Source organism: Sapajus apella, unplaced genomic scaffold (assembly GCF_009761245.1).
Source record: "Sapajus apella isolate SASKATOON/1434 unplaced genomic scaffold, GSC_monkey_1.0 scaffold1, whole genome shotgun sequence".
NCBI lineage: Eukaryota > Metazoa > Chordata > Mammalia > Primates > Cebidae > Sapajus > Sapajus apella.
Genome location: NW_022436941.1, coordinates 45,802,235 through 45,815,016, shown reverse-complemented (window position 1 = coordinate 45,815,016; position 12,782 = coordinate 45,802,235). Strand labels below are relative to the sequence as shown.

The 12,782-nt window shown below is 34.1% G+C and overlaps 1 protein-coding gene across 5 annotated transcripts in view; it reads right to left on the bottom strand.

Annotated features, from left to right (window-relative positions):
- KIAA0825 (KIAA0825 ortholog) overlaps nt 1-12,782 on the bottom strand; it is a 461,146-nt gene that overhangs the window by 335,731 nt on the left and 112,633 nt on the right. For all 5 annotated transcript variants that reach the window (XM_032271836.1, XM_032271256.1, XM_032272732.1 and 2 more), the window contains 2 exons: nt 11,327-11,488; nt 3,375-3,469 (listed from right to left, as the gene is read on the bottom strand). In XM_032271836.1, the coding sequence (XP_032127727.1) occupies nt 3,375-3,469; nt 11,327-11,488 (257 nt within the window). The remainder of the gene's footprint in view (nt 1-3,374; nt 3,470-11,326; nt 11,489-12,782) is intronic.

Here is a 12,782-nt window from a genome sequence, read left to right as displayed (position 1 = left end):
TTTATAAGAGCAGAAAGCTACACTTACTATTTATCACATAAAACAACCTTTAAATTCAATATATTTAATAAAGTCTAAATTAGATTTTTATAGTCTTTTTTATAGTTTATTGTTAACAACCATTGCAACATAAGACAGCATTTAATATTCAACCTTTTATTTCCTTTTCACTCCAGACAAGCCAAAAAATAGCAATAAGAAATAAATTTATCAGCGAAAACACACCACTGCACTTTCTAGATTTTTACTTGCTTAGAATTTTAGCCCCTCCAGCTGCAAAGTCATAAGCAGCACTACTTTTGTTCTAAGAATGAAGAATTGAAATAATCTGCACTGTTGTGTTGTGGTGACAGGGGGTGGTACTTGGAAGGGGGTAGAAGGGGTTGAGGTACAGGCTGATGTTTTCTTTTCTTCCTTTGGTCTGTGGCTCATAAGGCAATATATTTATAAATGTATATATATTCATAAATGTATATTTCCTCCAAGACTCCTAACATTCTTTAAAGTTCAAAAGCATTATGGGTACTAGGCTGAACCTATGCTTAGAATTGAACTTGCTCTGTTTTAGTGTAACTTTGTTTATACTAACGTGCCACCTACCTCAACTTCAGAAAACCCTGAGCTCTACGTCTCTGACTGAATGACTTATTTTTCTTGATCTCGAGGGTTTTTTTGCTAAAAAAAAAACAACAGAGCAAAACTGTATAATTTCTATGGTCCCTTTTATTCTAAAATTACTGAAATTATAATCATAAGCCTGATTTTCTTAGATGTACAACCCATTCAGCAATAATTTACTCTTTACATATCTGTACAAAGTAATAAAGGTAATTCATTTTTTAGAGCTAAAATTATGTGATTCCATGACTCTGATCACTCATGTCATCAGAAAAAATGACTTTTGTGTTCATTACGCTCGTAACTAAGTTGTAATGGATCTTTCTAAAGACTATTTGGATCTCAAGCATGATAGGGCCTAAAATACATCTCTCTTGTCATATATTTGCATAAAATTTCTCAAAAATGGGCCAGGTGCGGTGGCTCATGCCTGTAATCCCAGCACTTTGGAAGGCTGAGGTGGGCAGACCAGGAGATCGAGACAATCCTGGCTAAAACGGTGAAACCCCGTCTCTACTAAAAATACAAAGATTAGCTGGGCATGGTGGCACAAGCCTATAGTCCCAGCAACTTGGGGGGCTGAGGTAGGAGAATTTCTTGAACCCAGGAGGCGGAGGTTGCAGTAAGCTGAGATCACGTCACTGCACTCCAGCCTAGGTGACAGAGTGAGGCCGTGTCTCAAAAAAAAATTCATCAAAAATTGAATCTACTCAACTGATATAATCTTATTTCTTATAAGAGAACTTAGAAGTGGCATAGTTCTAACCCTGTGCTATAACAGTAATTCCTTGGGACACATTTATGAAAGAAATGTAAAAATAAAACTACCTCCATAAAAATTCAAACTAAAAAATTCTAATTTTTGTTTTCCCTATCAGGGCATGTCTATTCACTAAAATTATTCATTTATTCATTCAGGTAAATATGTCCTGGTGGAAAATGTCATTAATTGCCATGGCTGCATTGAATTTTGAAAAAATTTTTGTGCAGTTAAAGTTACCTTTGCCTATGATAATGTAACTATAATATGTTGGCCTATCTGAATTCTCTTTTCAAAATATAGAAAAACAAGTACATTAACAGCTGCTCTTAAAAAGAAAACTGAAGGCCAGGCATGGTGGCTCACACCTATAATCCAGCACTTTGGGAGGCCGAGGCAGGTGGATCACCTGAGGTCTGGAGTTCAAGACCAGCCTTGCCAACAAGATGAAACCTGTCTCTATTGAAAATATAAAAAATTAGCTGGATGTGGTGGTGGGCACCTGTAATCCCAGGTACTCAGGAGGCTGAGACAAGAGAATCACTTGAACTCGGGAAGCAGAGATTGCAGTGAGCCAAGATTGCACCACTGCACTCCAGCTTGGGTGATAGAGTGAAACTATGTGAAAGAGAGAAAGAAAAGAAAAGAAAAGAACAAAAGAAAAGAAAAGGAAAGAAAGAAAAGAGGCGAGAAAGAGAGAGAAAACTGAAAACCTTTACTTATTCAAACCTCCAATAGTTTATTTGCTCTTGTGAAATATAGTTTGCTTACTTCTACTCTTCTCTTCTGACATTTGCCATCAAACATATTCCATTTAGTCTAGAGAACATTTACTAGTCGATCCAAGTAAAAAGAGAATCACACAGTTTTCTCTTTTACACACAAAATCGATAATCTGTTGAATCTCTGTTTTCTATTATCTAATGCTAATTTCTTAATACGGTACTGATTTTGATTTTTGGTTAAAGCATAATATATAATTTAGGATCTTCCTGACTATTTCTCTTGCTTCCTAGGATAAAGCTCTGTTAAAACTATATGTTGTTTTGCCTCTTTAAATATTTACCTGGTGTATCAGTCAGGGTCCATTTGAAAAACAGAAATTACTCAAGACTTTTCAAAAGGAAGAATTTTAATGCAGGGTTTTGGTTACCTATGTGATGGAAGATTTGAGAAGTCAAACATGGACTGTGAAGTATGACAGATATTAATAGAGCAGGAGGCCACAACCACCCCTAGGGCTGGAGGAATGAAGAAAAGGGATTAAGTTATGGGAGAGTAGCTCCTGGGGGCTACCAGTTGAAGCTAAAGCCCAAGCAGACATGCCAGGTGGAACTGAAGTCAGGCAGGGCAAGCTGCATGGTGGGATCAGGGCTCACAGTGAAGATAAAGGTGTCACAGCCGTTATCAGAGATGCTCCTTAAGACGGAGCGAGGAGAAAAAACACTCTGGTTTCTCTGCAACTCCTATACTCTGTCAATGCCTTCCAACAGGTCTTCCATCAATGCCTTTAACTGGCTAAACTGTCCCAGAATCCAGAAAGCAAGGGGGCCTGGAATGTGTAATTCTCTACAATCTAGAGCAGAGCAAGGAATGGTAACAGACCTTGGGAACAATCACAGGATGGGTATGAAAAATATGAGGCCAGTTGAGATGATTGTTTCCTTTTCCTTTATAATCTCCATTTTCTCACTTTTCAACAATTATCTATAGCCCACATCCTCAAAGTGGAAACCCTGAGTCAGGATAAGAACAAAGATATCTTGACTTCCATCTTTCTATTCCGCCCATGGAACAGATTTTGCAAGAAGACAGTATCCCCACTAAACTGAATTTTCATTAAAACCCATAAGCCAATTTTCAATCCGAAATTGAAAAATTATTTTTTTGTAGCAAACGGTAAAAGTCAAGACATTTTGATTCATATGGATTCACAGGCATATGATGATGATATTAAATGTGAATTAAAAAATGCTCTTGTTTTCCCTTCACTTACCTCTTTTCCTGGTAGCAATTCCTCTGAAGAAATATTAGTTTTGTTTGCTCTGGGTTTTTCTATTACAACTTCTCTATTGGATTTCTCCCAAATTCCTAAGCAATAGAAATGAAAACAAACACATACATATATATTGTTTAAAAACATACTAGATGTGATTCATAAATTTACAGGTAAATATTAACTATGTAGAAAGCTCTACCCATAGTACATACATACAATGCACATCCACAAATATCAATATGCAGAGAATATAGTCACAAAGATGTAGGCTGATGTCATCATTACAATAATGACAGAAGCAAGATAGTGTCCTTTTCTACATACAACTTGATGAAATCGACATTTCAGTTATATTCATGTTTGATGTATATAAACATATAAGCTGAAGAGTAAAGATTTTTTGTCATTAATTTATTTTCATGTTGATAATGTAAGGTAAGACAACAAAATAAATATTCATTTCCTTGTTCATTTAAAAAGTTAGAATCTAAGGTACAACGTTTTAAAACTAATGGTATTTCCTAGCATGTTAACTTCAAACGGAGAACAAAAATACATAGATAAATATCAGCATAACATGAAAAATTATATCCTTAAGAATATCAATGATTCATTCAAAAAACAAACTCTGAGAGGCATAAAATAATCCCTAGCTCCAAAAATGGAAATATTTCCACAACTTTTATTTTTTACATTAAGAATCTATTTTCCATGGGAAAAAACGGATCTATAAAAATGTAATAAATACTCCAAAAAGGAAATCTTTCTACTTTTCCATTAAGGTTAGATTAATGATAATTTGATTCAATATGAATAATGTTTACCCTTTTTGGCTTAGACATGGTATATGATGATGAATTATATATTGTGATCTAACTTTCTTTTCTTTCCCCAAGATTTATCAAGAATCAATTTCTTTGTTTCTTTTTTTTTTTTTTTGGAAACAGAGTCTTGCTCTGTCACCAGGCTTGAGTGCAGTGGCCTGATCTCTGCTTACTGCAACCTCCACCTCCTGGGTTCAAGCAATTCTCCTGCCTCAGCCTCCCAAGGTGAGTGCCACCATGCCCAGCTAATTTTTGTATTTTTAATAGAGACACAGTTTCACCATGTTGGCCAGGATGGTCTCAATCTCCTGACCTGGTGATCCGCCCACCTCAGCCTTCCGAAGTGCTGGGATTATAGGCGTGAGCCACTGCACCCAGCCCCAAGAATCAATTTCTTTATACCTGGGCAAAGCAAATTTCAAAATCTGACTTTATCAGTAGGGATTCTCACCAATAGAGTGATCTAGTAGATGCAGGTTTTCTTTTCCTAAATGTGGCTCTATGAACTTAATTGTGAATGACTTCTAAGGAATAAAGTTGATGAAATAAGAGTGTTTTGTTCTGATATTAACTTCAACCTTCTTGTGCATAAAGTGTATTAAAAGTAAAAATTCCATTTGGTTGGCTATAACATTACTATTTTGGGAAATGTTATTAGAGTTTATATCTTCTGAGGAAAAGTTTTCATCAACTCTAGTATTTTTTAATCATCTTTGGATTTGTGAACACGTCTAAGAACATGATTAAAGTGACAGAACTGCATACAAAAATGCACAGTATGACTGTATGGCAGGCACATATGCATCACACACACACACACACACACACACACACACACACAATTAAGGATTCCCAGGCCTTCTTGTAAATCTCATTCATTAACCCCATGGGCCCATGGACTGCAGCTTAAGAATTCTGTTCCATTTCTCAAGACACATCACAACATAAAGTTTTAGACTCAGTGTTACACCATTTAACTTAAAATGCTTTTTTATGGCTTGCATTTTATAATGTCTTTTCAAGAAGATGGTGTTATAAATAAGGATCACTTCTAATTAAAATAAAATCCAGATTAATCACAGATTTTTAAATAAAGAAAATTGAAACTGTAATCCCCTTAAAAGAAAATATGGATTTTTTTTAAAAAAAGATTCACATAGAGAAGACTTTCCAGGACACAGAATGCAGAAACTATAAAATCTGCAACAATAAAAATACCATTAACTGTCAACATGGATATGACAAACTGACTTGCCAATCTTTCTCAAAATGTCCACTTTCTGAAAATTAATATAGTTTATTTTTTAAACTCAGATTTTTGCTCAGAAAAACTGAGCAGAAAGTTCACATATACTTCCTCCCTGCCCCCAGTTTCCTCTACTGTTAACATCTTGCAATATATGGTATATATGTGACAGCTGATGAACAAATATAAAAACATTATTATTAACTAAGTCCACTGTTTACATTAGGGTTCACTCTTTGTGTTTTGCAATTCTATGGATTTTGCCAAATGTGAAATATCATGTACCCCTCATTACTCTGTCACACAGAATAGTTTCCTTGCTTTAAAAATCCCCACAGCACCACTTATGCATCCCGCCTTCCCATATCCCCTCCCTGGTACCCACTCACCTATTTACTGTCTTTATAGTTTTCTTTTTTCCATAATGTCATATAGTTGGAATCATACAGTATGTAGCCTTTTCACATTGGTTTCTTTCACTTAGTGATACACATTTAAGGTTCCTTCATGTCTTTTCATGGCTTGACATCTCATTTTTTTTTTATTGATGAATAATATTCCATTGTATTGATGTACCACAGTTTGTTTATACATTTACCGACTGAAGAACATTTTAGCTGCTTCGAAGTTTTGGCGGTTATGAATAAAGCTGCCATAAACATTCCTGTGCAGGTTTTTGTACGGACGTAAGTTTTCAACTCATTTGGATAAATACCTACGAGTGCACTTGCTGGATCGTATGATAAAACTATGTTTAGCTTTGTAAAATACTGCCAAACCGTCTTCCAAAAAGCCTGTACCATTTTGCATTCCTAACAGCAATGAATGTGAGTTGTTCCGCATCCTTGCCAGAATTTGGTATTGTAAGCCATTCTAATAGGTGTGTAGTGTCATCTTGTTTTAATTTGCATTTTCCTGATGATGTGATGTTGAGCATCTTTTTATATGCTTATTTGCCATCTATATATCCTCTTTGGTGAGGTGTCCAGATCTTTTATGAATTTTTAAATTGGGTTGTTTGTTTTCTTGTTGAATTTTAAGAGTTCTTTGTATATTCTGAATACAAGTTCTTTATCATATATGTGTTTTGCAAATAGTTTTTCTTAGTTTGTGGCTTATCTTTTCATCCTCTTTATGAACATGCCTGCTTATTTAGCAATTCCACTTTGGAAATTTACCCTCCAGATATAGTTGTGTACATATAAGAAATAGTTCAAGGAAATTTGCCATACCATGTTTTGTGGTAGCAAGTGAAGAGAGGAAAAAAACCTTAACTGTCCATCAATGAATAACTGTCCATGGGCCATGGGGTTAAATCATGACATATGCACCAATGGAAAACTATTCCTCTAGTAGAAATAATGAAGTGTTTCTAGATTTTCTAAATTGTTATAAAAGAGAACATCTACATAGTATGACAAGATTTTGAGTTACTTTTAACGTAGAGATATGCATGAAGTAGTTACTCTTTCATTCTATTCAAAAGTTTTCAGTTTTTTAAAAAAGAAAAAATAATAAAGATCAAGTTATTAATGACAAGAAGGGACAACAATTGAATTCTTAATGTCACTTTACTTTTCTGTAGATAGCTCATTTAAAAGGCATTTACTCTGGAAAAATAACACTAGATTGAAGTATAACCTTTGTAGATCTGTTTCTGGAAATAACTGCTATTGTGTAGCTATAGTTTAAGACTTACAGAAAAAGTGAATTATCTTGTAGTTATCATTTCACTCCCAAATACATTATGTTTATTCACTCAAAGTAATGTGCTCAGATGTTTATACAAACCATCTGCCTATATTCAAGATGACTAAGGAAAAAAAGAAGCTTAAGACTTCTCTTGCTGGTGAGCAATTCTAGATACAGAAAATGAATTATCAAGCAATTATGATAGCCTTTAAAATATAATCCATCTCCCTAAATTAAAAAGGTTTTAAAAAACTTAATGCTGTACAGGGAAACAAAAGGGATCTTCTTTAGGTAGAATTATTAACATGGAATCTATGCTAAATCTACTGGATTTAACAAATTGTGTCATTTTTACATTTGTTTGGAATTCAAAATGGTCAATTTTAAAATTTGGCAATGTAAAACTCTATGAACTCTAAACATTTAGTGAATTATTTCACATATTTTTAAAATGTATTTAAAATTCTATTCAATTATTATCATTGTCTAGAGAAGATAGCCCACTTTTGGCTCATCACTGTAAAATATAGTTATTTGCATGCAGTCAATACTGGTTTCTTTAAAAGCATGCCTAGATTAAGAACCTCAGAAGAGTGCAGAGGGTCACAAGAATGCCAGCTGCTCAACAGCTTCCCCTACAGAGTTCTCTGTGGTTCATTTTATACTTCTGGTTAGTTTCCACACTGCCGCTTTCTTTCATAGTGAGTAGAGGTTGGCAGTACTTCCCTGTGACATCCACTTTCACACCCAAATTGGTCTTCATAGGTTCCCATTGTGTGCACTACAAAGCAACTTGCCTTGTTGGCAGCTCTAAGTGGGAACTACAAGTCTTTCTTTTCTTCACTGTTCTTTTTCTGGCTCACAAGCAACCTCCCACCAAAAGCTGAATCTGTAGAAGAGACTACATCCAAGAGATAATACCATGAAAAAGTATGAAGAGAAACCCAGGTGGCCACCTTGCAAATTTCCAATGTGGAAGCCTTCGACCTCTCTGCCCAAGAAACAGCTAAAGTCCTAGTGTAATGAGCTTTACAAACCCTAGGAGCCTCTTTACCTTAACTACATACGCCTCCCTAATACAATCCCTTAACCATCTAGCTAAGGAACTCTTAGAAGCCATTTGACCCCTCTTAAGACCCCCTAAGAGTACAAACAATCTTTCAGAAGATCTGAAATCTTTGATTCTTCTGAGACAAACCCTAAGTGTTCTTCTTACATCCAATTGAAGCAGCCATTGCTCTTTGTCATTGCTGGGGCTAAAGAAAAATGAGGGCCAAGAAACCTCCTGGTTTAGATAAATCTCAGATGCCACCTTTGGAAAAATTGAGGAACTGCCCAAAGAACAACTTTATTCCAAAGAAGCATTAGAAATGCCCCATAAATCAAATCCATGGCCACTCCATAAGATATCATCACCTAATACAGTAAGGCACCACAACAGTCAAATAATGTCCTATCATTTTCTGAAGTGACAAAAATAGAAAACCATCAAATCATGACCAAACAAAAGCAAATAATGACTAAATATTTTTTTCTTTCTCAGAAAATATTTATTGTATCTCTACAAAATCTCTTGTCCACATTCAAATTACTGAGAGAATGGCTAATTTGGCTAAGTCTACAATATAATAGTAAACATCAAAGTAAAAAGTCAAATATTTAGTTAATCATCTTTATATTTTCTCTATGTGATGTTAAGTGTCTGGACATTTTTAAAAAATCTGCACAATGAAAAAAAAACCCTCACTTTTCATCTGCTCATATGTTTGGGTTACATAGACATCATTGGCAACTCTTTCCAAGATCTTTATTAGCAAAATATGCTCCAATCAAAAGAAACACACAAGAAAACAAAAGACTTCCTTGCTATTTTCCCCCCATTCTCTTCTTACAAGATTTCTAAAAAAAACATTAACTATCAGGAATACCCAATAGTTAAGATACATTTGGCTTCTTTAATCATCTATTTCAAGGAGTCTTTTCCTCCTGATTTAAGAAACCAATGCCTCTGATAAGAATTGATTAACTTGGATACACTGAATAAAACATTTAAGATTTTTCTTGACAATTTCCCTCAAGATCATTCTTCTCAGGAATCCATTTACGTAAAGTTGTGTCAGATTAAATCTATCTTGGCTTTGCAATAAAAAAATATGAATTTCAACAATGAAGACTACATATAGCACAAGGAGACGTTCTAGTACTTAGACACTTCTTAGACTTGCCCATTGAAATTCCTTCTACATCCTGTGTTTGATAATCCACAAATGTGTTCATATAGTCCATTATTATTAACATGATATTGAAGTTGTTTTTATCTGCCTTGCTGCTTACGACACATTTGCAACAGTATATTGTGGCAAATTATATATTTGCTCTGTTGACTTTATTCAAGAATGGTAATCATTGCTCTCAAATATACAGCATTTGTCAAGTCTCCACATTGCCTGATCCTCATCTAATGGAGTTGAATCACCTTTTTCAAAATTTTTCTCCTTTTCTCTAAAATCAGCATGCCAAATCTGTGCTTCGATTCTTGGCCATTTTGGGGTTTATATCTTTATAATACCTCCTAACACAATTCTAATTTTGAATTTATGCTGCCTTTAAGAAGAATAAAGTTCACAAAACTGACTTAATTCCCAAGGGTCTAGCCTGGGACTAATACAAGTTGATTCAAAATGGGTAGAAGCCTAGATGCTTTGGAGTTCACTCTGTTTCCTGATTCATGCCTTAGAAAAGATCTGTTAGACATATAGATGAGAGATGACAAATCTTAGCCAGGCATGGTGGATGAGTACCAACTCCAGTGCCAACTGTTCTAGGAACCAATATGTCAATCAATAATTAGGACACTGTATTTCTCTATTCAGATCTCTGACTTCACAGTCAAACTCTATCTAAAAGATGCTTTAAGGTTCACATTCTCTCCTAATTAAATCTACTTTTTCATTCTCTGTTTTAATTAATACTTGTATTTTCTGCCTTGTATTTTTATTATTTTCCCCATGGCTTTTTTTTTTCCTTTGGTTGGCTTCAGAAATATATAGTCCATCTTTATTTTTTCTTCGAATTATCTCCAAATTTAAAAAAGTAATCTATGCTATTAATTTTATAATATATTAGTGTTACCTAAATTTTGCCTGAAACAAAGAAGGCCAATAAACTATGCTTAATGTAAAACAAAATCCAACCCTATAACTTTTCTGACATTATTTACATGGGCAGAATGTGTAACGGAATACAAGAATAAACAAATTGAATTAAAGCAATTTTACCAAGAGATCAGTTTTGGGGATTAAAATTTTAGGCTAATTATTAGTCATTTGCTTCCTTCACTTTGTTTTGCAGATACAGCAAATATATATAGTTACACTCCTTAGAATGGCATAGGTATCATGCAAAGGAGAACTTTGTCCATCTCACTCTGAGAAAAATGAAAATTTTTATGAATATAGATATGACAACAGAGAACACACCTTACCCATTGTACCTTTGAATTTTACCTTTAATGTTAGAAATATTATTCAGTATATATGGCATGGCTTTTTTCAAAGGGATTTTGTTAAGAGTAAACTAAAAACAATATATTCCATAATTATAATTACTATTTTAACAACTCACATTTATTGATCATTTATGACATACTAGACATTCCTTTAGATATTTTATTTTCACTGTCATTTAATTCTCACAACCCTATATAACATTATAATATATTAAATTGCAAGCATCTAATCCTAAAAGAAAACAAAGAATAACTTAATATAGTCCTACGTCATTATTTTAAAGATGAGAAAATTCAGGTCTAAGGAGATTAAATGTTCTGCTCAAGATCATCTGGCTACTAGGAGTGAAAGAAGAGATATTTGACCATACGGTCTGCTTATTCTTTCCATAGACTAATCGTGTTTCTGTGAAAAGAAAAAGTGATCTAATTTTACCTAAAAATTATCCAGAATTGATGTATGATGCTTTGTCAATTGGAAATAAGGAGCTTGCCAAGCATGAAGGATAAAAATGTGTGCATTTTTATATATAATGCATGGTGTGCATTACGCTGACTGCTTCTTTAAAGAATTCTTTCATGTGTTTTTTTTTCAAGTAATCATTTTCATTCAAAGTATCAGGAAGCAAAAACACAGAGAAATTATAGATTTACAAATTTAAACAAAAGAGGATATTACCTGAACACTTCCTGGGTATCTTGAGTGATAAAAGTAGTTCTTCAAACAATTCTTGAACACATTTTTCCAGTTTCATAAAGGATTTTATGAGCTCTGATAAGAATTCAACTTTGTCTAAGGGGAGAGAGAACTTTCTTCCTTTTTGTGGGCATTCAGGGGTAACTGTGAAAAGAAAAGATCAATATTGTCATGCATTTTATTTATCTTCTTAGTAAATATCAGAGCGATCTATGTGATTCCATAAACCATTTAAAAACTAACTGGATCCTCCATAATTAATACAAGTTAGTTCATTAAGAAACACATATAAAATCTCCTAGGAGTATCTTTTCTTCTGGGAAGATGGAGATGAATACTCTGTTTGAGGCAAATTTGGCAATTAAATTATTAGATTGATTCTCAGAGTTATAAATGGAAAGAAATTGGATTTGTTGTAAAATCACATCTTACGCAATTCTGCTTTTTTTTTTCCTTAGTCTAGCATAACTTGAATCTAATGACAAGGAGATACCACACAAACCCAAATTGAGAGACATTCAACAAAATACCTGGTCTGTACTTTTCAGAAGTGTCATGTGAGGGAAGCACAAAGGCCAGGAAATGACCTAGTCTAAAGAAGTCTAAATAGACATTAAGTACAATTGAAATTAATACACAATCAGCATTTTATTTTGCTATAAAAGACATTGTTGGGATAACTTGGTGAAATATATTACGTCAATTCTCAAGTCTATTATCAAATGCTATTATTGTATGACTTAATTTCTTGATTTACATAACTATTGTGGTTATGAAAGAGAATTTCTTTGTTTTTAGGAAGTACTGAAACATGTAAGAGTGTCTGCAGACTATTTTTAATTCAAGAAAAAATAAAATTTTGCAAAGAAAGAGGGAAAGCAAAAGTGGAAGTGTGGTCAAATATTAACATTGGGAAATCCGAATGTAAAGGAAACTTGGGAATTCTTTGTATTATCCTGGCAACTTTTTTGTAAATCTGAAATTAAAATAAACATTTTACAAATGAAAGATATATTCTTTAAGACCTTATATGTTTTGTTCCTATCATTTAAAAAAAGCAAATTAAGGCGGACGCGGTGGCTCATGTCTTAATCTCTGCACTTTGGGAGGCTGAGGTGGGTGGATCAGGAGATCGGGAGTTTGAGACCAGCCTGACCAACATGGTGAAACCTCATCTCTACTAAAACTACTAAATATAGCCAAGCGTGGTGTCTTGAGCCTGTAATCCCAGCTACTCAGAGACTGAGGCAGGAGAATCGGTTGAACCCGAAGGCGGAAGTTGCAGTGAGCCGATTGCGCCCCTGCACTCCGCCTGGGCAACAGAGCAAGACTCCGTCTCAAAAACAAAACAAAACAAAAATCAAATTAAGTTAGCTATTGAATCTAGACTATGTAATTCATGAAGTCATGTTTAAAAATAACTTTGTCAAAATAATTG